Raw genomic sequence first — 24,671 nt, forward strand, 5'->3', positions numbered from 1 at the left:
AACTATCACTGCTGCTTGTACACACACATGCTTTGCAGACAATAAGCAGGCAGATTTCTGCTGTTCTATGATAAATACCTATGAACAGTACTGCATTACAAAATGATTGCTAACAGTGTTGTAACTATCTGTACACAAAATACTCTGTTAGTGCCAGATTTCAAGCACAAAACCATATCCAAAGCACCTGCTACAATAAAAGGGAAAAATTTGCTTCTGTTTTTAACTGACATCATTTAAACATACTGTATTCAGAAAAACTCTTCATGAAACCATCTCTTCAGCTACTTACTGCAAAATTACATCTTTTATGTGAGTTATGTTCTTCTTTCGAAACATAATATTTATGCAACATGAATGCTTTGTTCTGGAATACAGCTTTGTATGTTTATCCTCCAGTTATTTTATTTTTTTTATGGAACACATTTTGCACAATGAAAAATGGGACCACAAAGTGTAAGGAAGACTCAAATACTGGAAGTGCTAAATAAGGATTCTTACACTTCACCTGCAGATTACTTCCTTGGCTTCAGCAGTACTCTGTTTAGTAGGGAGATGCATGTGTGCAAGACTGAGAAGAGTATTGGAATTTTAGAAACCTGATCCAAATTTGCACACTGTAGCATTATAGTTTGCTACTCAGACAACCATTCTAGTGATGCTAACCCATCCACTCACATCTTAGTTTACTGGACGTTAGATGGTCAAAAGATAGAACAGCAAAAGGAAGTCCTCAGCAAAACAGCTTTCCAAAGTATACAAACACACACAAACAAACCAGGGATTAGCCAATCACCCTAAGTGAAAACAACAAAAAATTGATTCAATTAGAACAAAAGAATTCCTTTTGAATACACCACAAAAATATTTTGCCATAAATATCAACAAAATATTGTAAAAGAAGTGTTGCAAACAATTGAAATATACATGCTCTACATCTTAAAAGGTTTGGGAAGTATAGTGTGTTTTGCAAATATCAATTAATAGAATAAAGGCAACCTTATTTCACCCTACCTGTTGCCATTTGCCCTTAAGTGCTGGATCTCTGATCGATTGGCAATGTCTCTCGATTTGCTGGATGACACCCTGGTAATATACCATAGAAGAGTCATAATTCCCAAGGAGTGCATATTCTCTTCCTTTTTTGGCATTATCACAAATCTCTGCTAAATTCATCTTCACTCAGAAATCTAAAGGAGAATATAATCATCAGAAAAATGAATTTTACATGCTGTAGAGTAATTCAGACTGTAACACTTTAGTTTTGTCTTTTTCTCTCATAGTTGAATTGTATCTTTTCCACCCCCCCATTCCCAGCCAGTCCCCCTTTTTTTCAACCATTTAGCTCTGGTGTATCTCTTCACTAGCCTCAGGTTTCAGATCACGAATCACAACTCTTTTATAGTGATAAACCCCACAACTTCTCTTCTGCCTTTGGCCCCAATCCTATTTAATGCAAGAAAATTAAATGCCCTGCCCACATTGAACCTAACAAGCCAAACTTTAATTTGTAGATCACCACAATGTATTAGCAGCCATCAACCCGTGAATCACAAATCACACGAGGCATTAAATTGCTTTTCATACTGTTGTATTACATACATGCCTAAATGTGCCAACCAGCATCAGGGAAGTCTGCACTCAGCACTTTCAAGACCCCTCACCCTAATGAGATTACGATATGGTTGAATGACAGCTCTACTATAGACGAAGTTGAGAGCTTCATTCTGTTCAAATATTCTTTCAAAGTACTCCAACATCCACATGCTGAGTTGGATTTTTTTCATTAAATTTAACATGTCACTTTGGGATTTATGGCAGAGCTAGCAATCCAAATTCAAGACACCTTAAAACAGTGATCCCAAAGTACGACCTTCCCCTAGTCCCCAAAACAATTTAAGATTTACAGATTTTACTAACATTCTTTATACAAGTAGTAAATCACAGTGTGACTTTAAGGCAAACCCATAGCCCAACTTTTCCCAGTAACCCATTCAAGAAAGCAGTATTAAACCACACAATCAAAACTAAGCTGTGTTGTTCAGCTAGGTTTGTATTTAAGGTTCAAGATTGAAGCAGTGCCTGCTCCTTTATCTGAATCCTACATGACTCAAAGTGATGTGGGATTACCACACAAAAAGAGCATCAATTCCTCTCCCTTGTCCTCTGACTCAGGATGGGTGGCGTCCCTGACATTCAGCCAGATATAAACCTCTGGAAATCAAAAATAAAAAACTACAATTCATAGCTATGTAATGCAGAGAGTTGCATTGACCAAGGGGGAGGAGGCCAGCTTGGGAGGGTCATCCAACTAGCTGCATCAAGGGATTGGCAAGACCAAGGTGGTGGAGAAAAAAACAGGGAAGGAGGGATAGAGGCAGACAGGGAGAGAGCGGGGCACAGGGCCTGGCGCAGCGCACAGTTCTGGCTGCACAGCAAAAACAGTCTGTGGTATGGGAGTGCATGCAGTCGGAGCAGGCAGGAGCAGAGAGAAGCCAGAACAGGAGAAGCAAATCCTAGTTGGTTGTAAAAACTTTAGTAGTTTTTATAGAACAGACAAGACAAGATCAAGACGGCATTAAGGGGAATGTATCTTATGCCTTTGTATTCCCTTATGCTTAGCAAAATTCACACCTCTGACAACAAGTTAAACGTATATCCACATAACCTTCACTCTGCCCTCGCTGAACGCTGCCTATAGCAAACATGCACTCTGCCTCTCAACAGTGCCAAACTGATGGTCCTTACTGCTACCTGCAGCTGCACACCAGGTCTGCTCCACTACCTCTTCATTCCTGCTCCTTGTAACTAAGCCATGGAAACCTGTTACCCTTACTTAAACCCACAGGCCACACAGCTTCCATGTAGCTGAAGACTGATGACAAGAATGTACTGCTACACCATGGCTGGCACTCCACCAAGCGCAGCAAAATACATTGAAGATTTACTTGTCCTTGTGCCATGCCACACATTTCAGCTTCCAGATCATTCCCATGGGCTGTTATAAATTTCTGGGCAGGATGTAATAACGTCACAAGACAGACAGCAACGCTGTTAGGCACCATGTTCTGAAATCCAGTCCTGAGGTATGACTATACATTCTCCACCCCTACGAAATAGAGCCAGGATGGCCCTCTTCCACTGCACAATCCTGGAACAGGTCAACTGCCCCACAGAGCAAAGCAAGGAAGAAAATTCCAGAGTTATGAGGTTTTGATTTTTGGATTTATCCACTTTTTGTGTGCACCCATTTCTATTACCAGAGTCTAAGCAATGCATTGAAGCTGTTCCTTTCTCAAATTGTTCTTACTGCTTGGAAGCTTTTCTTTACAATTAATCTAAACCTGCCCTCCTTAGTTTAAGGCCGTATTGTTCCTGTAAGCCAGATTCAACCAGTTTCAAACACCTTCCTCTCCCTTGATTGTGTTTTCACTTAAAATAGTACAATGATCCTATTTTTAATTTTCTCTTCGAAGTTAAAACTTATTAAAATAGAGAAATGCAAAAATATGACAATACCTTACCTGGAAAAGCATAAACTGCAATACTGACTGTAATATTATCAGCAGAAGAAAAAAGCATTTTTTTCCCTGCATGACATGCAATACTTACTAGATGCCTACAGAAGTCTATTTCTAACTGAAATACAGACTATGTTTCCTTTTCATGTTCTTGATGTATTTTATTTGATTTTTAAAAATGAACTGCAAAAAATTTAAATAAGTCTTTCCTGCTGTATTAGAAAGATTATCCCTTTTATTTTGGACTTTGGTGCAGAACAACTGGTCTTCATTTGTGGTAATTAACTGTCCCTGTTCAGAAGCAATCGCTGATGCTGCAGACAATTATCAGGCATTACGTTCACATGTCAAAAACAACATTTTAACTGATTGCTGTCAGATAAAAAACAAACAAAAGGCTTGCCAAGTTCCACAGCCAAATTTATCTTTCCCTGTTAACTTGGCTTTGCTTAAACTTGCAGCTGTGGTCCCATGGACTGCTGTGAAAGCTAATGATCATTACCTCACAGGATCACAACTCCTGTTAAAATATATGTATATAAAAATAAGAACGAGGCTCAGTTCCAGCAGATTTGGATTGAAACTACATTTAAATGGCTTCTTGAAACAAAGACAAGAAGTGTGCTATGCCAGTGCTCTTTTTTTTCCCTTTTGCTGTATGCAGCAGCAGCAACAAGAATGGCTGCAAACACAGCAGCAGCACTGGGGGTTGCAGCAGGTAATGTCATTGGAGTGTTCACTCCCTGTTTGACATGTCACTTCAAAGCAGCACACACACCAGATAAAGCATACACACCCACTGTGGCACGAAACCCAGCACTGAGGGATCTTTCAATTCACTTAAGCGCTTTCTGTTCATTGTTTTTTGGCTTCTTTGCATTGAAACTCTGTTTTGAAACAGCAGACATGGAGTTAATAGGGAAACGTGTATGGAAGCGGGAAGGAGAAGCAGCATGCACACAGGCCTCAAATTATTTCTGTGTGGAATCTTCCAAGAGCTAATTTGAAACAGAGTTGAATGTTACTTTAAATGCAAGTGGGGAAAAAAATATCTTCAAATGAAGACATTCATCACAAGTTAACAGTAAACACAAATACATAAGAAACCACAAAACAGTTGGCCAGTGTTTTAATTAGAGATAACATACTATTGCACCAAACAGAAAACACCCTGGAGAATGAAATGCCATTTTCAAAGCCTTTGAACTACAATTTTCTGAGGAACTAGAAAGAGAAGAAACAGAAATGGCTGTGCTATCCCTAAAACTGGCTGCAAAATGTATCCTTCCCCAGACCACCTCCTGTACCAGCTTCAGGCATATCCACAGGGGCGCACCACCACTATTCAGGATAACAAGGTGTCATCGGCTAGGCTGGGTAACAGAAACAAAACCAACCAACAACAACAGACACTATGGGGCACTCCAGGGAGCGTAACTCTGTACACAGGCAATTTAGGCAGTGAGAGGCTTGCTAGGCTCTCCATCTTAGGCCGCTGGACCCAGGCTGGCTCCACACATCACTCTTCTCTCTAGCACAGTCTCCAGGGCTTCTGGTATTAGTACCACACCAAAGCCAAGCTAGTGTTCAGGTGGCACCAGCCCTGAGGTGACTGATCCCTCCTCTGACAGGACGCAGGGCTCAGATACCTGAAGGATTCTGCAGGGCCTGTCCAGACCTCAACGAAGTGGAACTCTGCCCAAATCAATAATCCCTCTGGCCATTTGTGCAGCCACTGGCTTTTCTGCACATCACACGTGTAAGCACTTCTGGTTGAGCAAACATGCCACCGAAGGCTCCCAAGATGGGTCTGTGCAGAGCCAGCTTGGGTTCAAAGTGTTTATTAGGTCAAGTTTCTGTGCCAAGAAAGGCAGTTAAACTGCTTCTGCACCTGATCCCGAGTGCGGCATATCCATGTTCCCACAGCACTGCAGCTCATGAGCCCTGCCAGACCATAATCAGCTCTACAACAGTTCAGTTCTGGTGCTGCTACATTCCTAGCACAGCCAATCTGCAACCCAGATAAACCTTCCATGAATAATTGCAGGTTTAATGGACTCACACGTGTTTATAACCCTGACTCATATGATCAGAATCTAGGCCTGAATACTTTTCCATCCTTTGAATTCCCCTCTGAATTCCAAAGAATTGCCTCTTTAGGACTATGAATGTGGTTTTTTTTAATTAGAATTCTGTTTTTAAATTGTTCTACAAAATACTATATATTCTTTAAATATACATTTATATGCATATTGCTGCTAGTGCTACAGGCATCAAGTCTTCAGATTTCAGCAAATCCCTAGAAGAACTTCTCAATTATTTACACAGAAAACTAGACAAAGGCCTGTTGTTGTTTCCCTGTCTTCCATTGGCTTTTCAATCTTGAGATAAAACTCTTTAAACTGAAAGAGGGTAGTTTTATATTAGATATTAGGAAGAAATTCTTTACCATGAGGGTGGTGACACAGTGGAAAAGGTTGCCCAGAGAAGCTGTAGATGCCCCATCCCTGGCAGTGCTCAAGGCCAGGCTGGATGGGGCTTTGAGCAGCCTGGTCTAGTGGAAGGCGTCCCTGCCCAGGGCAGGGGAGTTGGGACTAGACTGTTGCCTAAACTCTGGGATTATCAAACTTGGATTTAGTGTTTAACTATATGTTAAACAAATCTGTGCACAGAGTTTAGGTCAAGCTGACCCTCTAAAGTCGTCAAAATTGATGAATGAAAGGACTTCTAATCAAGGGAATCAACCTTGGGAAACAAAGAACAGATAGTGAAAAGAACACCATTATCTATATTATGCAGAAATATACAATAATATATATTATCTCCAAGTGAGAAAGTTCTGGCCAAATGAAGAGACAAGCAGATAAGGTGTCACAATACACAGAGAATTAGTAAACAGGACAAAGGTAATTGTCATAGCGAGAAATCGCGACCTCCAACTCAAATAGCTCCCCCACAAAAGAGGGCAAAACCCCACTTGGGGAGCATGTGTAGTTAGTTAAAAAACTTTAGTGCTGTCTGAGGATGCATACTAATTTGCATTAGAAGCAAGAAACTTGTAACCAATCCTCTGTGTAAATGAAAATGAATATGTAATGTACTATGAATATGCCAAGTACTCTATTGTATATAATGTGTGCCCTCGAGTCACTTGGTGTGCACATTAGGAGGAAATATGCCCTGTGCACCCAGTGTTGCAATATACCACTGTCAGCTTTCTAAACTATCATTTGGTTTGGAGAGTTTTCTTAGTTACAATTTTCGGTAACAAGATGATCTTTAAGGTCCCTTCCAATCCAAACCATTCTGCGATTCTATGATCGTGAATAGCTCAGGGCAGGAGGATCCATTCCTCTCCATCACCTGCTCATAAGCCCAAGTCTCCAAGAGCAAAGCACCCTGGAAGCATGCTGCAGCAGCAATGATCACTTCTGCACCTGGCATGTACCAGGAGCTGCAAGAAGCCTAAGCCTGCCTAGCATGTATCTGACATGGGAGTAGGTGGAATGAAAAAAAAAAAAAAGAAACTGCAAAAAACCCTTCAACTGCAATAAAAATCAAACATCCATTGGAAAGAAACCTATGTCTGTGACATTTGAAACTGTATAAGGAATAGACATTCAATATTCAGCATACACAAGGGAGCACTAATGCATTGATCCTTTTAAGATACAGATTTTCAGTAAGAAAAAAATAACTCCCTCTAATATGCCAACCATAAATATGTATATTTGAAATATGGTATGGAACACAGGAACTGTAATTTTATTCCCCCTCATGCCTGTTGGAGAATACAAGATAAAGGATAACACTATAACTTGTCATCAGAGGACACGGAGAAGGGAAAGAGACAAACAGCAACACTGCCATCGTGACAGAAACGTGGGCACAATAGAAATGAAGCAGAATTATTCTAAAAGGTAACACTATGTCTGTGCACGTAAAGATGACCTAGGGCAAGAAGCTCAACAGAGCCTAAGTGCAGTAGGTCACGTGAAACTGCGAACTATGAAGTAAACTGGTTGGGGAAACTTTCCAGGGCCACCAGCTCCTGGCTTTCTTTGACCACTGCCTCCTCCATCTCCATTTACCCAGCCTCCCATCTACTCTGCCTTCTGCACAGCCCTCCCCTTGCATCTGCTCAGCCACTCTTTCTCCAGCAGATCTTTCCCCTCTCATCGGTCTACTTCTGTTCCCATGTGCCCCCTTCCTTGTATGCTTTCCTCAGCCTCCAGCAGAGCCCTCTCCACTCGCATCCACACAGCATCCGATCCTTTCCTTGCCGCCACCCAGCCCCACCCCTGCATTCCCTCCTCCCGCAGCACGCCGCCCCCTGCAGCCCTCCACCCGGCCTGCCGCATGCCCCGCCCCGGCTGCCACCGCCCCCCCTCGCATCCCGCCCCTCCTCCAGCATCTTCCTCCTCCTCCTCCTCCTCCTGCACCACCCCCGCCCCGGTCCGCCCCGCACCCGCCCCTGCGCCCACACCCCCGCAGGCACCGCGCTCCCCCGCCACGCTGCCCCTCCCTCCAGCCCCCGCCCCCGGCAGCGGCAAAGGGCCAGCCGGGCCCCCCGCCCGCAGCGCTCCGGCCCCACCATCCCCTCAGAGGCGGCTCCGGAGAGACAAATCCCCTCAGCGCCCTCGTTACCACCTCACAACAGTCCCCTCCGCGGGGGCCAGCCGCGGTCCCCCTTCCCCCCCCAGCCGAGCGCACTGGGGTTTGTAGTTCCCACCCGCCGCCTCTCCCCTCAGTCCCCAGCGCCCGGCGGGGGGCGCGAACTACGCTTCCCAGCAGGCTCCGCCGGGCGCTGCCCGCCGCCAGCCTCTCGCCGCTACTCCCCCCCCTCCGTCCGCCACCTCCCTCGGCGCGGCGGGACGGCGGCCGTTGGGCCGAGGGCCGAGCCGCCGCCCGCCCCGGGCAGCGCCGTGAGGGGCCGCCCTGTAGCCGGGCCCTGCCGTTACCTGGGAGAGCCAGGGTGCGTGTCCGCGGGCGGGAGCGGAGCGGGGAGGGGGGCGCAGCGCTTCTGCTCTGTCAGAGCGGGGTAGGGGGGGGTGAGGGGACCGGGGCGGGGGGGCGCGCGCGCGCGCGGCGACGGGTGGTTGCCGGGGCGGGTGGGGGGTGCGCGCGCGTGGCAACGGGCGGTTGCCATGGCGGCGGCGGCGGGGCGCGGGGAGGGGGGGGGCGCGGCGTCCCGCTACCCCGCCCCCACCGGCAGCCCGCCGGGCCCTCGGGCGGTGCCGGGCCCGCTGCGGAACGAGCTGGCGGGCGGCCAGGCTGCGGCCTCCCCGGAGCGCCCCTCGGCCTCGCCGCGGCGGGAGGAGAGGGCGGCGCTGTCCCGGCGAGCTTCACACAAAGGGACATCCCGCTGCGAGCCCGGGGGCGGCAGCGCCCGCCTTCCGGCGGTGCCCGGGGGATCTGTGCCCGGGAGCTGCCGGGCGGGGCGCAGGGCGAGGGCCAAGCGCGGCGGCGGGCGGCCCGGCGGCGGGGGCCGGCTGTGGGCTGGGCGGGGGCCGGCGGCCGGACGCGCCTCCGGTACGAACCGTCCCGCTTCGCTTCAGCGGCGGGAGGGGCCGCCTGCCCCCCGCGGGGGCGCGCACCGAGGCCGGGCACCGTCTCCGCTGGCGGGTGTCGTTGCTTCAGTGTAACGGTGACGGGACAGATGCAGGGATTTGCCTGTGCCCGGACCGCAGCCGTGCCCGGCACCGCCCGGTGTGTGTCGCCGCCGACAGTGAGCGTCGCCGCCGCTTCTCCAGCGTGTGCCCCGCAGCGAGCGCGGGCAGCCTGGCCCGCCAGCGGAGCGGTGCGGCTGGGGACCTCTGAGGATGGCGTTTCACCGTCAGTGCAAGCCAGCCCGTGTCCGTATTGCCACCGAAAGGGGCGGTCCTGCCTGCCTCTCTGACCGTGGCTGTGCTTTCCTGTTGGTTATTTACACCGCAGTAACACGTTGCCATCTGGCGAGGCGAGCGTGCTCTCTGATCCGGTGGAAAGCCAGTCATGCCCCTCCGAAACATCGCCGGAGCTCAGCGGGATCGCGTTCCAGAACTGGCCGATCCTGCAGAGCTGCCGCAGGCACGAGCGAGGCGGAGGAGACGGGGAGGCAGGAGCAGCCCGCAGGTCCCAGCGGATCTGAGCTGACTGCCCGCAGCTGCACCGCTGCAGTGAGTCCTTACGGCTGGAGCTGCCCTGTGACAGCTCTGGGAGTGTCCCACTGATGGTGATCTTGTGATGGCTCCCAAGAATGCCACGTGATTTCTCCCGAAAATGTCAATTGTCGTTACCTTAAGGTAGCAGCGTGAGGTTGTATCTCGCAATAGGGTTCTCAGAAACGTTTAGCTGACACAAGTGAAAGAGCAGGGATTGAAACTAAAAGCTCAGTGTGCCTCTTAAACAATACAGCATGTGTGAATGTGTCACTCATATATCTACAGATCTCGCTTCCCTCAAAATCATGTGGAGATTCTTATGCCTTTGTGCGTATTTTAGAACTGGGGCCAAAATCGTGATGAATTCGTAACAGCTGCAACTCCAGCTTCCCCTTTTCCACATTTCTTCGAACTTGCCTGCCCATGACATCAATTCCTGCTGGTTTTTCGCATACGCAGAAGCATAGATGCTGTGCAGACTCTACAGAGCTCAACAGTTCTTGGGGAGATCAGATCATAAGCAGCCTGCTCCCAGCACTGCTATAATGTCTCTTCCCACTAGACCATATACCTCTTATCGCATTAGGTGACACAGAGAAGGCTGGTTATTGAGTCATAATCCCTGTATGTTTGGTTAGGGACTTTTTTTCCCCATCCATTTTTTTTAGTAATTCTTGAGTCAAGTGGAGCGGCTTCATAGTGGAAGAGGGTACCCGTACTACTGCTGTTCTCCCTTTGAAAAGTAGTTGCTCAACGACAGAGCAATAGCAGCGTCACCCTAGTTAGACCTCTCAGAGGGAAAGCATTGGTCTGCGCAGTTTGGCAAGATCTACTAATGACTGGGTCAGCAGAAAGAGAACCACATCTCCAGGTTCCTAGCCCTGCACGCTAGGTTTATGTAAGGATCATAGGATAATTCAGGTTGGAAGGGACCTCAGGAGGTCATCTAGTCCCGCCAGGCAGTCAGTAGTTCATAAACTTGCTAATAAGGTAAATGAATGGTTGTGAGTGTGAAATTTCATAGCCTTTCCTGTTGCTGAAGTCAGACTCCAGCAGATCTGGCTGGAGCAATGCAAAAAATACTGCTTCTCGACCATCTATTCTGCCTCCTTACTGAAGGTTCCTGCCTCCACAACAGTCCCTGGATTGGAACACTAATGTTTCTAATCCATTTTAATACAAAGTATGACATTAAAGTCATCTTTATCAGCAGTCTAATCTAATTTGCTGGACCTGGTATTGAAGCAGCTAGGACTAGCGTGTGCGTTTCATTCCACCGACTGCTGTGAGTCAATAATTTCAGGCAAAGAGAAGGTAAGACATTGCTGGGAGGGGGGGTGACCCCTTAGGCAACTGAAGCTTGTTCTACTATGAGTATATTCTCACGGCTTACATCTTTGTATCTTTTGATAGAGGCTATAAAACTAGCACTTCATGTATAAGACATGATGTTGGTGGGTGTCAGCGGCAGTGGTTATGCAGGCTCCAGCTGTGTTGGTGGAGGAGAGCATTACTCACAGCCAAACCCCAGAGACTTATCCTGCCCCTTTCCAGCAATCTGCAAATCTGCCAGCAGAGCTGATTGTGTGCCCTCTCTCTCTGATTTATTCTAGTCAGTTCAATCAGAAGCCGATATAAATTAATATAACACTTCTGCCATGAACATTTGATTTGGTTCAAAGGTGTCTCCAGCTAGAGTAATTGCAGACACTGTCAGATAAGTTTAAAGCTATCCACTCTTAGGGTCTGTGTCAGATTAACAAAACTGGTTTCTGAATTGATTTGGTTATCGTTACATAAATTCCGTAGACTGTGTCTTAACTCAGATGGCTGGCACAGGCTTTTAGCACAAAGTAGCAGAGAGCATCATTTGTTACCTCCTCCCACACACAAACTTCTGCAAGAGAAGGTTGAAAACATACATGTCTGTGAATTACGAACTGCCCTTTGCTTTTATCTTCCCTTCCCCTTGCAATTATATTTAGCTAGACTACAGGAATTATTGTGCCTTCTTAATAATCTTTAATGCCTACATGCAAACATAACTCTTTACCAAAGGTGTTACAGGCTACTTTCAGAAATGCTGGAATAATGGAGGGTGAAAAACAGTAGGGAAGCAATAGCGAAAAGAAGGTGCATGTTACGTATTCATGGACATTAACCTTCCAAGGGAAGTTATGCACAACTCAGTAAAGGCATCAGTAGCAATTTAATTTTCATGCACATACAGTAATTGGTCTTCTGTGTCGATATTTTTAAGGTATGATATTAATCAGTATGACACATACACCAATTTCTGTACTACGAAAGAACCTCAGAGTCTGAACCTTGAGAAATTGTGATGGGGTGGCAACACAGAAGGATTTAGTCAACATCTTCCATACAAGGTGCATCTCAAAATGCAGTGAATTGCTAATAGACAGCAGTTCAAGGGAAAACAGTTGATTTTTCAAATGAGATTTCAGTTAAGTCAGAAAATTAGGGTAGGAATGGATGCAGGTGCTTGTATTTATCTGACCAAATGTAGACAACTGTCTTGCAGACCCTTACCTGTGAGTTAGCTTTCCTCTTAAGTTTTTTTGGTAAGGTGGGGGGAGAGAGGTACTTCGGCAATACAATTCCTGCTTTGACCCAGGTGGACTGTGCCCTGAATGTGTTTAATTTTTTCCAGTGGTTATAACAGACTTAGCTTATCGGCATAAATCTAAGTGTTTGCACTGTAGATGCCTAAAGGTAGGTGAGAGGAGTCCTACCTAACGTGCTCATTGCATTGTTAGAGCCATGTAGAGAGAAAGCTGTCATGGCAGTTATGACTAGGTTGATTAAAATGATGAAGAACAAGCCAATGCCAGATTAACGGAAAATACAGGTAGAAGAGAGGATTAAGATGGGTTGAAGCAAGCCCACATGAGGTTGAAAAAACCCAGCTCTTCTGCTTTGAGTCTCTGGACAGAAATCAGAAGAAATTAAGAGGAACTAGGATACTGTGTTTGTTTTCTGTATATACTTAACATGCAGAAGCATTTTGCATATGTTAGAGCATTATTTTTTGGAGAAGGAATAAGAAAGTGGCTTACAGTAGTTAAAGAGAGGAAGACTTGGACAGAAACCTCGGAGAAAGTAGAGTCAGGCCCAGGGAGCTGTGTGTCAACAACTGTTAAGTGAAAACCAGAACAAGGAAAGAAAAGTTTATTCATATCATCTCAGTCCTGTAGCAGCCCACTAGACAGTATCAAGCGGCAAAGTTCCCTGAATCAGTCTGGTAGGGTTGACAACTGAGAGGAAGTCTCCCGTGATGCACTATTAAGCAAAAAAATGTTTGGCAGCATGTCTCTTTCATGGTAGGGTGTGAATGTTGAGCTGGTTTGTTAAAGATGTGACACTTCTGGAGCACACAGTCTGTCCCACTGCCTGAATTTTGAACCTCATTGGCCAGTTTCAGTTGCATTTGCAACAGTGGCACTCTTAATAGTAACTGAGTTCCATTTAGATTGGTAGCAAGTATCAGGGTAGAAAAGATGGACTCAGCTGGTGCCGCTGCTAAGGAGAAGGTAGGCAGAACTTGGCTGTTAAAGATTTCATCTGGCATCAAGCTGCCTGGTCTGCACACATGAAATGACCACTACTTGGAGCACCTGCTTCTGTGCACAGTTGTAATACCATGTATGGCCCATAGGCAGCTGTTTCATTGAAGTGATGAGGGCTAAGTGGTACAAAACCATAGAATACTAGGCTTTGATAGTTTGAGCCAGACAGTTACATCAGTTGAGCCTGTTAACTCAGACACAACCATTAATTTTAAGTCATGCTGGTATATAGTCTCCTTCCCCTCTAGATACTTTTATGACTTAAAAGTGACAGTTTCAAATCAGGGTGCTGTTGAGCACCTTTTTGCACACACTGTTTAGGTGGCCAAACCACTAGAATAAACAGAGCACAGTCTAATACATATTAATGGATTGCCCAGTGTTTTTGATTTCTTAGGCATGTTAGTTGCAGTTCTGCAGTGTGAGATACTAGAAGATGAATTGGCTTTAACAATCTGCTCCTGTAAACACATTCATCCAGGACAGAAGATAGCTACATTTAAGGAGTATTCCTTGACATATCGGTAATCCTTTCCAGATTTGTCTCAAATAGTCCTTTGAATAGGGCTGTGATCAATGGCAGTGTTGGTGGTTATGTTGAAGAAAGATGCACTGAAAGTTGGTGTTCTGGTGTGTGCCTGAGTATCAAGGTTCTGCAAGGCAGGAGGTAAACATACTGGAGGCCGTGCATCTGCTTTGGAAGGCCAACTTCTGTCATTTATCAGTAACTTCTTAAACGCCCATCACTGAGTATGTAGAAAGTTCAGTAGGTAGGAGCAGTGTAGTAATGGCAAGATGTAATTGGAGACAAAAGTTTAGCCAAAGTTCTCAATTGAGAACTTAAAAAAAAAAAAAGTTTAGGGAGATCAAGAAAGTTAAATATATGCTGGTGATCATTGTGAAGAATCTCTTCCCTTTCTGGCCCCCTGATGTGATGACTGTAGGGAACATGCAGTGGTTTCCATGTGAACAACTTAATCTGGTTTGTATTTTGAGGGTAAAATTGGGAATCTTTTTTTAACTTCAAAATTTGGACTGTGTTTGGACAATGTGCATTTTGTTAATGTTGTTCATTTATTTAATAAATGAGAAACATGATTGTGTTAGTAGAGGGAGGATCAGTGGCACAAAGAACACTATCTCCTAAAAGAACAGACATTGGTATCACAGCTTTGGTTAAACATTTAAAATTATAACATCTCATTCTCAGGGAGGGATATTCACTGCCTATGTTTAAACACCTAACTTAGACGCCTAAATTAGGAGGCTTGTCTCCCTAGATGCCTTGCATAGTTGAAGGACTGAGAGAGGCTGCTCCAGAGAGCAATTCGAAGTTAGTTAGGCTTCTGCTCTGAATTATCATCTGGAGGAGCCTCTTCAACTTTGAATGCTGTTCTGTGCTATTCTTTGCATCTTTTCCTTGGCAACAAAGCTGACTTAACTGATCTCCGCCCCTCAAAACTTGTTCGTGCCCTCTGCTTTTACATATCACTCTGTTGCTTGTGCTAGTACAGCTGTTGATGTGGTGGCACTGTCGACTAGGTTGGTGAAATCATCTGGGTTAAAAAGAACCCTGCAAAAGAAGATGTAACTTTTAACCTAGGTCCTGTCTCAGATCTTGTTCATCATGTGACCTTGTAAATGGTTAAACCTGCATAGATGAGGAAGTGATGAGCTTTTAGCAAGAGACAGAAATTAGTTGTTGAACTCAGGGACCTGTTTGCCAAGTGTGCCACCAAGAAAAAGATACATTTAACTCTGAGATGTAAATTAAGGAGACTGACTCCTGTATCAGAGCATTGTTCTGTTCAAGTACATGATTTTTACAATATTAGGGTTTCACAAATATCATGGAAATTTTTTATCGTTTGCATCGCTGTAAGAAAGAGATAGCCTTATATCTCTGTTATCCATGTAAAAAAGGGTCATAGTTTAAACAAAATAATTTATAGGATTTACAAATGTACTGTGAAAATATGTGCTAAACTTTGTAAATAAGCCTAAAAGCATGGTGTTGCCACTAACAGAGCAACTGCATTCGAGTTTGAGTAGCTTAAGTTCCCCACCCATCAGCCAAGAGCTGCTGATGTTTCCACAGACACACTGTGCAGTTTACCTAATTTTAGTGTTTTACAGTGCAGACATCTGCACGTGAGCTAGCTGCCTTAGATTCTTTTCAAAATCAATGGAAAATCTGGCTTTTTAGATGATGCTTCGTATGACCGGCATGAGATATTCATATTAGCTATGAAATATCTACATTTGGCCAGCTGAATCCCACCCACGGGCTGCACGGCTGCTCCTTGTGCATAAAGCACTACCGACTACAACAAGCTAGGTTCAATGGCCTTGTATACTAACCTCTAAAACCACCCAGGCTCAGCTGCAAATATGTGACTAAAACTTTTATTTTCTGATTAAAAGTCGTTACAGTTCAGAGATTTGATGCCACTAGTGACCACTACTTTGCAGTCTCTTTTAGTTAAAAAAATTCATGTTACAGAATTAACCGTCCTGTTTTAAACCAGTATGCTTTTAAAACAAGCATGTGTTAGGCATGCTGGCCACAAACCCAATGACGTGAGAGAATTGCTAATAGTTTTAATAGTTATTAATTTTTGCATGGCATCTTATGCTGCTTTTTAAAGTTCACTAGTCATCAGGTAAGCTTCTTAATGACCTGGGAAGAGATTGTTCAGTTTTATTTATCTGTGACCTTCCATATCTGAACCTGGCTAATTGCTTCTTTTAGCTGAAGTACTCACCTCTTTCTTGTTCTTCTCCATGAAAATAAGAATGAAACCATTCCTAAAGAATCAAGTAAGGAAGAAGGTAAAATCCACAAGGAAGCACAGCCAAAGCTAAACTTGTCTATGCTAAGCTGGAGCTAAACCTATATATGCTGTTGTCTTCTTGTGTGCATTTCCTTGTTCAAATATTTTTTTATATCACCTGAAAAGAAAAAAAAGTATGAGAGGGGATGGATGTGTTGTGTTTAATTTTCATGCTTGATGCATTTTTAAATGTAATGAAGTTACAAAATGAGCCTGTTGTGGTTTATCACCAGTAGGCAGCAGCTCAGCCCCACACAGTCGCTCACTCCCTGCCCAGTGGTATGTGGGAGTAGAATTGGAAGGGTAAAAGTGAGAAAACTCATGGATTGAGATAAAGACAGTTTAACAGGTAAAGCAAAAGCTACACGCACAAGCAAACCAAAGCATTCACAAAATTCATTCACTACTTCCCATCATCAGGCAGGTGTTCAGCCATCTCTAGGAAAGCAGGGCTCTATCACATGTAACGGTTACTTGGGACAACCAACATTGTCACTCCAGACCTCTCTCCTCTTCCACCAGCTTTATATGCTGAACATGATGTCATATGGTATGAAACACCCCTTTGGTTGGTTTGGGTCAGCTGTCCCAGTTGTGTCCCCTCCCAGCTTCTTGTGCACCCCCAGCCCAACTTGGTGGGACAGTGTGAGGAACAGAAACATCTTTGATGCTGTGTAAGTGCTGCTCAGCAATACCTAAAACATTCTGTTCCTATGAAGGAAATTGACCCTACCCCAGCCAAAATCAGTGCAGAGCCTTAACTCTTCACATCCTTTTACAGTGGAGAAATACATTTATGATGAGGGTACTTGTGCAAAAGGAAATACAAGATTGGGGCTTCCATAATTATGGGTTACAAAAGAAGAGCAAAGTTTATTAAAAAAAAATATTCCAAAAGTACAGTAGAATAATATTCTACAGTTTTCTAATGATGGTGAAGGTGGTCCTGTGCTGTTTCTCCTGGTCACCTTTGGCGTTTGTATTCTGGGTTTCTGCTTTCCTGAGATACCAAGAGATCCCTCTCCTACTGACACAGTCCTTGGGACCTTCCTACATTACAGAAGCAGCCTCCAGCACCACTGTTGAGAGCAGCACTGGCTGACGTGGTGGACTCCCTGTGCCATTATTTGGAAGTGGCTCCAAAGTGTGTATCCCACAAGACAGGGAGCAATTTTCCATCTCAAGGCTCAGTGGTGCATGCTGACTCACACTTCGGCAGCTTAGGGCTACTACAGAGTGCTGTGTCCACACCTTGTGGTGTCCCTCCTCTGCACTTCTAAGAGTGCAGAGCCTGCGGGAATAGCGTTGAAAGACAAAATGGGTCTGAGGGAGCCAAATACAATGTTCTTGGCCTTACTGCCATTTAGGGGGGATCCCAAGAGTGAACTACTGAAGATCTGTGCCTTAATCTTGAATGCGTGGGATGTACCTGAATAGGTCCCCAAGGAGAGAGCTAACAATTAAGCAGAGGTAATTGGGTACTCAGGCTTTTTCCCTCGACCACGGTGTAGGACATAGTGTAGACATGTCTTAAGTGCCCACTTTTAGTCCTGCAGTGGGATGAGTACAATATAAACACATAGGTTCATACAGATTAGCTGAGTACATGTTAATTGTATACAGACTTTGAGAACAGAAGTGGTTAGTACTATATATCTGAAGCACCTTAGTGTTTCATACATACTGCTAAAGTAAAGCCACTTAGGTTCCTAGTTTGTAGCTCTGCCTGCAGCTCAGCAGATCTTTGGCTGGCTCTTAGATCTAAAAGTAAAATTTTCCTTCCTGAGATACCATACACTTCCGTGATATTCTTGGTAGGAATGGAATGCAGAAGTGGAATAGATTATATTAATTGTTGTCTAGAAGCTTTCTATCCACTGCATAGGAAACCTTGATTATATTCTTCATCACACCATATGGCATCTAAGTATAATGTGATAAAATTACTAATACGGGACAATAAATAATGATGATTATGTGTTTTGGGTGCCACCTCGTACATGCACAACAAGTAATTATAGTTGGAATGAATAATGAAGATTTGAGTGTTCTATCTAGGAATATATTAGAAAGGACACAATTTGTCATTAAGGATGGTAATTGTCTCATCTGACTTTATGGATTCAATAAGTAGGTGTCCACACCAAGCCAGTCATCTGTGACTGCATCTGTGATCAGCGGAGAGGAACAGGCACGTCAGAAGATAAATGGCCCCTCCGGTCTTAGACAAATATTTTCAGAGGAATGCATCTCAAAATCTCACATGAACAGAAAATCTTCAACAACATTTATCGGGGGGAAAAAAGAGAATACATTCAGGAAAACCTGGTCACATATTGTAACCTTTCTCAGATGAATCTCCCAAGTCTATTTGCTTCACTGGACCATCATATGTAATGAAATTTTTGATGATGTTTATTTAAGCCATTTTTGACACATTCCAGTGATGGAAGTTACACCGTCTCTCTAGGTAGTTTATACCAATGCTTAATTTTCCTTAATCCTGGACAGCTGTCTCATGGTTTAATGTAAATCTCCCTTGCTGCAGTTTATCCCCCTTGCATGTTGTTCTAATAGACACAAACAACAGTTTACTTCATCCATCTTTGCAACTACTTTTTACATATTTAAAGATTCCCTCCCCCAATTTTCTCAGTTCTTGGCATCATTTGTGTCTTGACACTGAACTAAATACTAGGAAAGTGATACTAGTAGCATTTATGTACAGTTAAACCTTCCCTCACCTACCCCTTCATGGCCCCCAGTTACCTTAGTGGTCTGCTGCCCCCCTGATGGCACTGATATACCTTGCTGCACTCACAGTTGCAATACCTTAATGCTGTGAGTCTGTCACCCCTGGCTGGCTTCCAACGAGCACTCCCAGTTTGTTTTCCTTCCTGGTAAATCAGGGAGAGGAGAGGGTTAAATGGTTGTTTCTGTCACACTTTTATGGACAATAACTGGCTCACAGCTTTAGAAGGCATGATGCCCACGCTCAATAGTGAAAATCTGGGGGCTTGTTAGGCAGCATTTACAAGTGTAATGTAGTTTTTGACTCATATCTGCCTTTTTTCTTTTTTCCACGTGCCTTTTGCACAGAGCTTCCATGCTTTCTAATTTCTTTACAGTGATACTTTCATAATTTCTGCAAGGCATTACACAGAAATCCAGCCATTTTGTTTGTGTGTACTGAAGTATGCTTAAGGATTTGTGAGTTACCCTTAACACAGAACATTTCACAGGACTATACCACAAAATTATTCTTAACATGTTAATTTAAAACATATTTTTCGTTAGATTAGTTCATAAAGGGAGAGGAAGGAAGATATTTAGCTTCAGACAGCACTTGCAATAGGAATCCGTTATTTCTGTGCAGCATCTTTCCTTTGAAATATCACTAAATGATTTCCAGAGAGAGGAAGAATGTAATTTAATGATCCCTTGCACAGCTCGAGCACCTTTCATCAGAGCATCTCAAAGCATTTCAGACAAGCCTGAAAGCTTGTCTGTTTTTCCCCAACTATTTCAGTTGGCCTAATAAAAGATACTACGTCTTCCTACACACCTTGTATTATTTAGCACTCAAAGCATTATCGTACTTGTTTTACAGATAACTAAAAAGGGCACAAAGAATCCACGTAGTTTTATTTCAGACAGTGAATCTAAGATGAACTCTGTGGGCTCCCATTTTCCCTGAGTCTCCAGGAGTTGTAGAATACGTGTTCTCAGATTACAAGCAGACATGTGGAGCGAAGTCTTCATCCCACTGACATCAGTGGCAAAATTCCCATTGATCTGAATAAGGCAGAACTTGCGTCCTAGCTTTTCTAACTGCTGCGTGCCAAAATCGACTTCAGACCCATGCATCCTCCCTGTCTTACGTGTCACCCTTAGTAATGAAGGTCCTGCAGTCCATGCCGTGTCTGCCATTATGTTCTCAAGAAGTGATCAAGACAAATATAAATGAGGAATGAGAGACCCCAGCAATCGGAGGGGTCTCTGCACAGTGAGTGTGTGGTGTGTGGTGAACGGTCTCCTCACAGTTACTGCAGATGGATCCATCTGCCTGTTACGCATGCACTCTGTGCTGACAAAAGGAGCCGCTTGAATCATCTTGCCCTGACGTGGACGTGTGCTGTGCTCACTCACGAGTGTCCCAGCTTGCAAGTGTGCTGCCAACACCACCACAAAGGCTGTGCCAGGTCTCTGCTATCATGTCTGACCTTTTCTAATTAAAGGGTGGTTAACCATCTTGAGAAAATCTGGAGATCTCTTCCAGCCTCATTTTTGCTTAATTAAGACCATGGATTTGGGCACACAGCACCAAATGCACCCAAAGCAAGTGCTGTCTTAAAGAATAAAGTCTCAAAAAATGATCAATAAGTCTTTCTACCATAATGTCTGTGGAGTATGCTCTATCATCAGAAGCCTAATTTTACAACAGAAATAAAAGCACTTTAAAATACAGATTAAAAAAAAAAGAACGTGAAGGGAGAAAATGCCTGTGTATGCAGTGAACAGGTATCTTCTGCTACTGAGAATGGCTGAATATGGTCCTGGTGAGAAAAAGAGCATTTGCTCATTCTTGCTCCCTGTAGTGTCCTTTTGTCCCTTGCTGCAGGGCCCTTCTCAAGCTTGATGGTGGTGCAGCCACCCAGTCTTAGTATATTCTTGATGGTTTTCTAGCAAAATGCTCACTGAATCCTCTGGCTGTTGTGCTAGACTGAGAGCAGAAAGCTTTTGCTCATCTGGTATTTGTTATCTACAGCTGCCTTTCCTCTTTCATAGGTACTTCAGGTTATGGATAAGCTGAAGGAAAAAAGTTTTTCGTACCGCCAGTTTCAATTTGAAGCTGAAGAACACCAAACAGCCAAGGTCTGAGAGTAACTCCTGAGCTTACAGAAACATTCTCATCTCTATTTGGCTGAAATAAATGTTGGTCTATTACATCTTGTATTATGAGTTGCTTGCAGATCTTTGTATCTGATCATTCTCTCATTGTGTTGGAAAACAATATGTGGGAGTTTCTTTCCATACTAGATCTTTGTGGGTTACTTGCTAGTAAACTAATTTTACATGACTCAGATTTAAATAATAAAAAGGCTTAACTCCAGTCTGAGAAGAGTTTATTGCCCACAACTGTAGCCTAGAGACAAACTCCAGCACCTTTGGGACTCAGCTGAGGCAGCAATTAGGCAGCATTTTATTGTGATGCAGTGAGTGCGCAAAAGATGAAGCTGGACTACTCTCAAGAGCTTAGAAACAAAATTGGCTTCCTGGAGAGAGAACGTAAGAAATCTGGCAACCTAAAAATATTTAAAGAGCTTAAGGCTCCCAGGGGAGAATTTTAAGCTATTGAAGTGGAAAAGACTGAGCATTTGCTAAGATTGAAAAAAAAAAAAAGGGGGGGGGGTTTACATGAAAAACGACGAAGTACAGATATTTTTTTTTTTACTGTAGCATGTTTCAAAGGGGAAAATATAATAAACCTGAAATCAATCAGTAGCACAGACTTCAATGCAGTGTTCCAAATCAAACAGCCCTAGCTTGAAAACAGGAGTCAAAAGAGGTTTTTTTTTTTATTTCAGAATTATAAGGGATTGAGGCCAAGAAACCATTAAATGAGGTGAAAGGTCTAGGCTAGAGGGCATCTTGAGCAAGTCTAATGAAGTCATGGTTGCTTCAGTGGCCATGTTCCCAAAGGGTTTTGCTGTGTCTGTCACTGCATCTCTCTGTTCCTCCTCTGAATCTGGCTCCCTGGCCTCTGTGGTTACCTGCCAGAACGTGCCCCACCAGGCGCCCTGTGAAGCACCCTCCTGGCAGCCCCACAGCGTGTAGCAAACCTATGTCAAAACAAAGCCATACGAAATATGATTCATCTCACCTGTCACTTGAAATGTCCCATACAGACATTTACCTGTGAGCTAGTCGTGCCTGACTTGCTGTATTGTCAGTGGGGAGCAGCAGGAGCTTACAAGGCTCAATTTAGCTCAACTGAGTGTAAAATTCTACCGTATGCCAAAAGTGTCTATTTCTCTCCGACTTGAAACGGCATCCTAAGGTGCCTAACTCACAAATGGACACCTACAGTTTAAACATCTACATCTGCTCAATGAACTCTACCCAAACAACTAACATTATGCCAGCGCAGACCATGTATTAGAGGCCTCTCTGCTGTGTTCAGGCTATGCCTTCACGCACCCTGTATCAAGGACTAAGACAAATTAGCTGAAACGGTTTAGCTTATTGAGACATAAGCAACGAGGGGGCTAGAGGGTGCAGAGTATTTACCTTAGTGTCGCCTCTTCCCTTCCTCTGCATTACGCTGACAGCCCTGTCCACATCACTGCTCCAGCCAGGTTTGGGGGCTGAGGGATAACTGGCTGTAAGGAGGGCGGGATGGGGGACAGGAGGGGAGGAGGCTGGTGGAGGGAAGGAAGCGTGCAGAAGGAGATGGGGACGGGGTGCTTTATGTGCTGTGGTAAGTAATAGCAGCCCAGTCTCTATCTTGGGAATCTGCAGGGCAGAGCAGTTCGCAGTCTTGAGCTCTGCATGTGTAATGCAGCTGAGGAATAGATCACCTGGGTTCTCCACCTGGGTCCTGGACCAAGAGCACTTGGGACTGCACTGCAGGTAGGGAGCATGCCACATGTTATGCTTCTGGCATGAAATAAACTCTGCCACACGCATCCTAACCATGCCTAGTATTACCACCCTGCCTCAGTTGTACAGCTCCGCTCACATGATGCCCTATGTCAGAGGCAATCCCGTCAAGTGACACAAGAAACCCCAAAAGATCTCTGAAGGAATTCCGCACCAAGGGGCAGAGCCAGGCAACTGATCAAAGTGGGAAGTCTTGCTCTGCTTTTCTGTACCTGAGTAAACTTCATCTGCACAAACTTTTGATGTCGGTGTTGACTTTGACAGAGCTACTCTGGTAGGCAAAACTAGTCAATGATTTTTAAGTAGTCCCCTAATGAGTACCTATTCTGTGCTGAATGTACTCAATTCCTTCTCATAGTCCCAAGGCTTCCCTTTTGTGTATTTAATGTCATAGGCTTCCCATTCAGTTGTTCTGTTGCTGGTTTGGAGGTTTCTTTGCTCTCTGACTGCGATTTGCCGGGCAGACAAGGTTTGTGGCTGTTACCGTTAATGCAGCAGTGTTAACGGCCCAGCATCAGCCAGCTGCCCAGGACACGGGCCTTTGTTGAGCCCTACACACCAGTACTGTACATATTGTAAAGCCGTCCTGCTCATCCTGCTCTTGATTATTGCTAAATTGCCCAGAATCCGTCTCTTTTGTTTGTCGGAAATCAGGCACCTCTGGTAAACAATAAACAGCGGGGAAAAGGACAGCATTATCCTCTCTGAAGCGTACCAGCGTAGCAGCCAATTTCTGGATACACCATTCATAGACCAGAAAGCAAAGCGCTGGCTGGTGTGCAAATGTAACAGCAAACACAGTGTTCCCTGGAGAGGCTGAGCTGTAATGTGCATGAACAACGTGGAACAGTTCTGGATGAGCAGAGAACATGCGTATCTCGGTGTGCTGCAGACGGCTGTGGCTCTGGTATTGCATGGTGCAAGGCCAGATATTTATTTAAGGCATTTCCTGCTTCAGCAGTGTCTGCTAAGAACATGACATATTTTCTACACGCCTGAAAGACCTAGTATAAATGCAGGCACGTCTGCGGGAGAGGAGGAATCAGACCCTATGCCCAGGACCGGCATGGAAGTGCCCTCCAGCTGCTGCCGTGTCAGTGATGAGGAGCAATGCACACTGCAAGGCACCCTATGATGCTGAAGAGGAGACAGTACTGAGGACCTGCTTAAATACACCCGTCCTGGACTTGGCCAGTTAACCTGCGTTGTGCTGGAGATCCTTTCGCTTCGCTAAAGTGACACAGAGGAGAAAGAGCATGGTGGAGGTCGGGTTCAGCAGTACGTGGGAACGCACAGCCTGGGCTGTGAAGGGAGGTGGGTATACCTTAAATGAGTTTTGTTGCTGACAGTGGCCATCTGCAGCCTCAGAGCTGGAGCCTTACCGTAGGAATCCAGAGCCATGTGCCCTTCTACGGTACACCCTTTATGGCTGGAAGAGCAACCACAGGCAAAGCATATTTTGCAGCGAGACTTGAAAGAAGCAAGTATAGTCTGTTGTCATATCACTAAGTGACAAGAAAATAAATGTTTTTATGCCTACCAAGATGTGACTAGCTTGTCAGTTATGTAACCTGCTTGTTCATGCTCTTGTCATGATCTATGAGTAGTTTTTCTGCCAAAAGATCTTACACAGCTTCTTAGCCTTCAGAAGCACAAAGGATCTGGGATATATTGCACTAAACATGATGCATACCAGTAGAAAGGCCAGAGAGTCTTCCATGAAGTCTGCTTGTGGCCATACAATTGGTGTTCTCAGATCAGGCAAAATCTGTGATGTGCAGTGACTTAAAAACAAGCAGACTCTTTCAAAAGTCTGTCTTTTTTTTTTTTTAATTTTAAAGTTGTGTATTTAATAAATAGTTCACCCAGAACACAGCTTATTTTATAGCAGAGATGTGATAGGGAACCAGACATGCAAAGTTT

The 24,671-nt window shown here is 44.6% G+C and overlaps 1 protein-coding gene and 2 long non-coding RNA genes across 11 annotated transcripts in view; 2 read left to right on the plus strand and 1 right to left on the minus strand.

The window, feature by feature from the left end:
• KATNAL1 (katanin catalytic subunit A1 like 1) overlaps positions 1-9,196 on the minus strand; it is a 38,626-nt gene extending 29,430 nt beyond the window's left edge. For 2 of the 9 annotated variants that reach the window (XM_055701805.1, XM_055701800.1), the window contains exons 1-2: positions 9,062-9,196; positions 1,015-1,190 (exon numbers count right to left, since the gene is read on the minus strand). In XM_055701805.1, coding sequence (XP_055557780.1) covers positions 1,015-1,151 — 137 coding nt within the window. In that variant the 5' untranslated portion in view covers positions 1,152-1,190; positions 9,062-9,196. Of the gene's footprint in view, positions 1-1,014; positions 7,793-8,171; positions 8,570-9,061 lie in introns of those variants that run through there. The other 7 variants (XM_055701802.1, XM_055701797.1, XM_055701804.1 and 4 more) reach the window with 5 other exon arrangements.
• Positions 9,197-11,975: 2,779 nt separating this feature from the next.
• The window catches only part of LOC114017887 (uncharacterized), a 59,204-nt gene continuing 46,508 nt past the window's right edge, over positions 11,976-24,671 (plus strand). The window contains exon 1 of the long non-coding RNA XR_003563190.2: positions 11,976-12,051. This is a non-coding gene — a long non-coding RNA (uncharacterized LOC114017887). The remainder of the gene's footprint in view (positions 12,052-24,671) is intronic.
• Positions 12,061-21,198, plus strand: LOC129735344 (uncharacterized). Its single transcript, XR_008730861.1, has 2 exons — positions 12,061-17,555; positions 20,874-21,198. It is a non-coding gene; the product is annotated as an uncharacterized LOC129735344 (long non-coding RNA).

Source organism: Falco cherrug, chromosome 2 (genome assembly GCF_023634085.1).
Source record: "Falco cherrug isolate bFalChe1 chromosome 2, bFalChe1.pri, whole genome shotgun sequence".
Taxonomy (NCBI): domain Eukaryota; kingdom Metazoa; phylum Chordata; class Aves; order Falconiformes; family Falconidae; genus Falco; species Falco cherrug.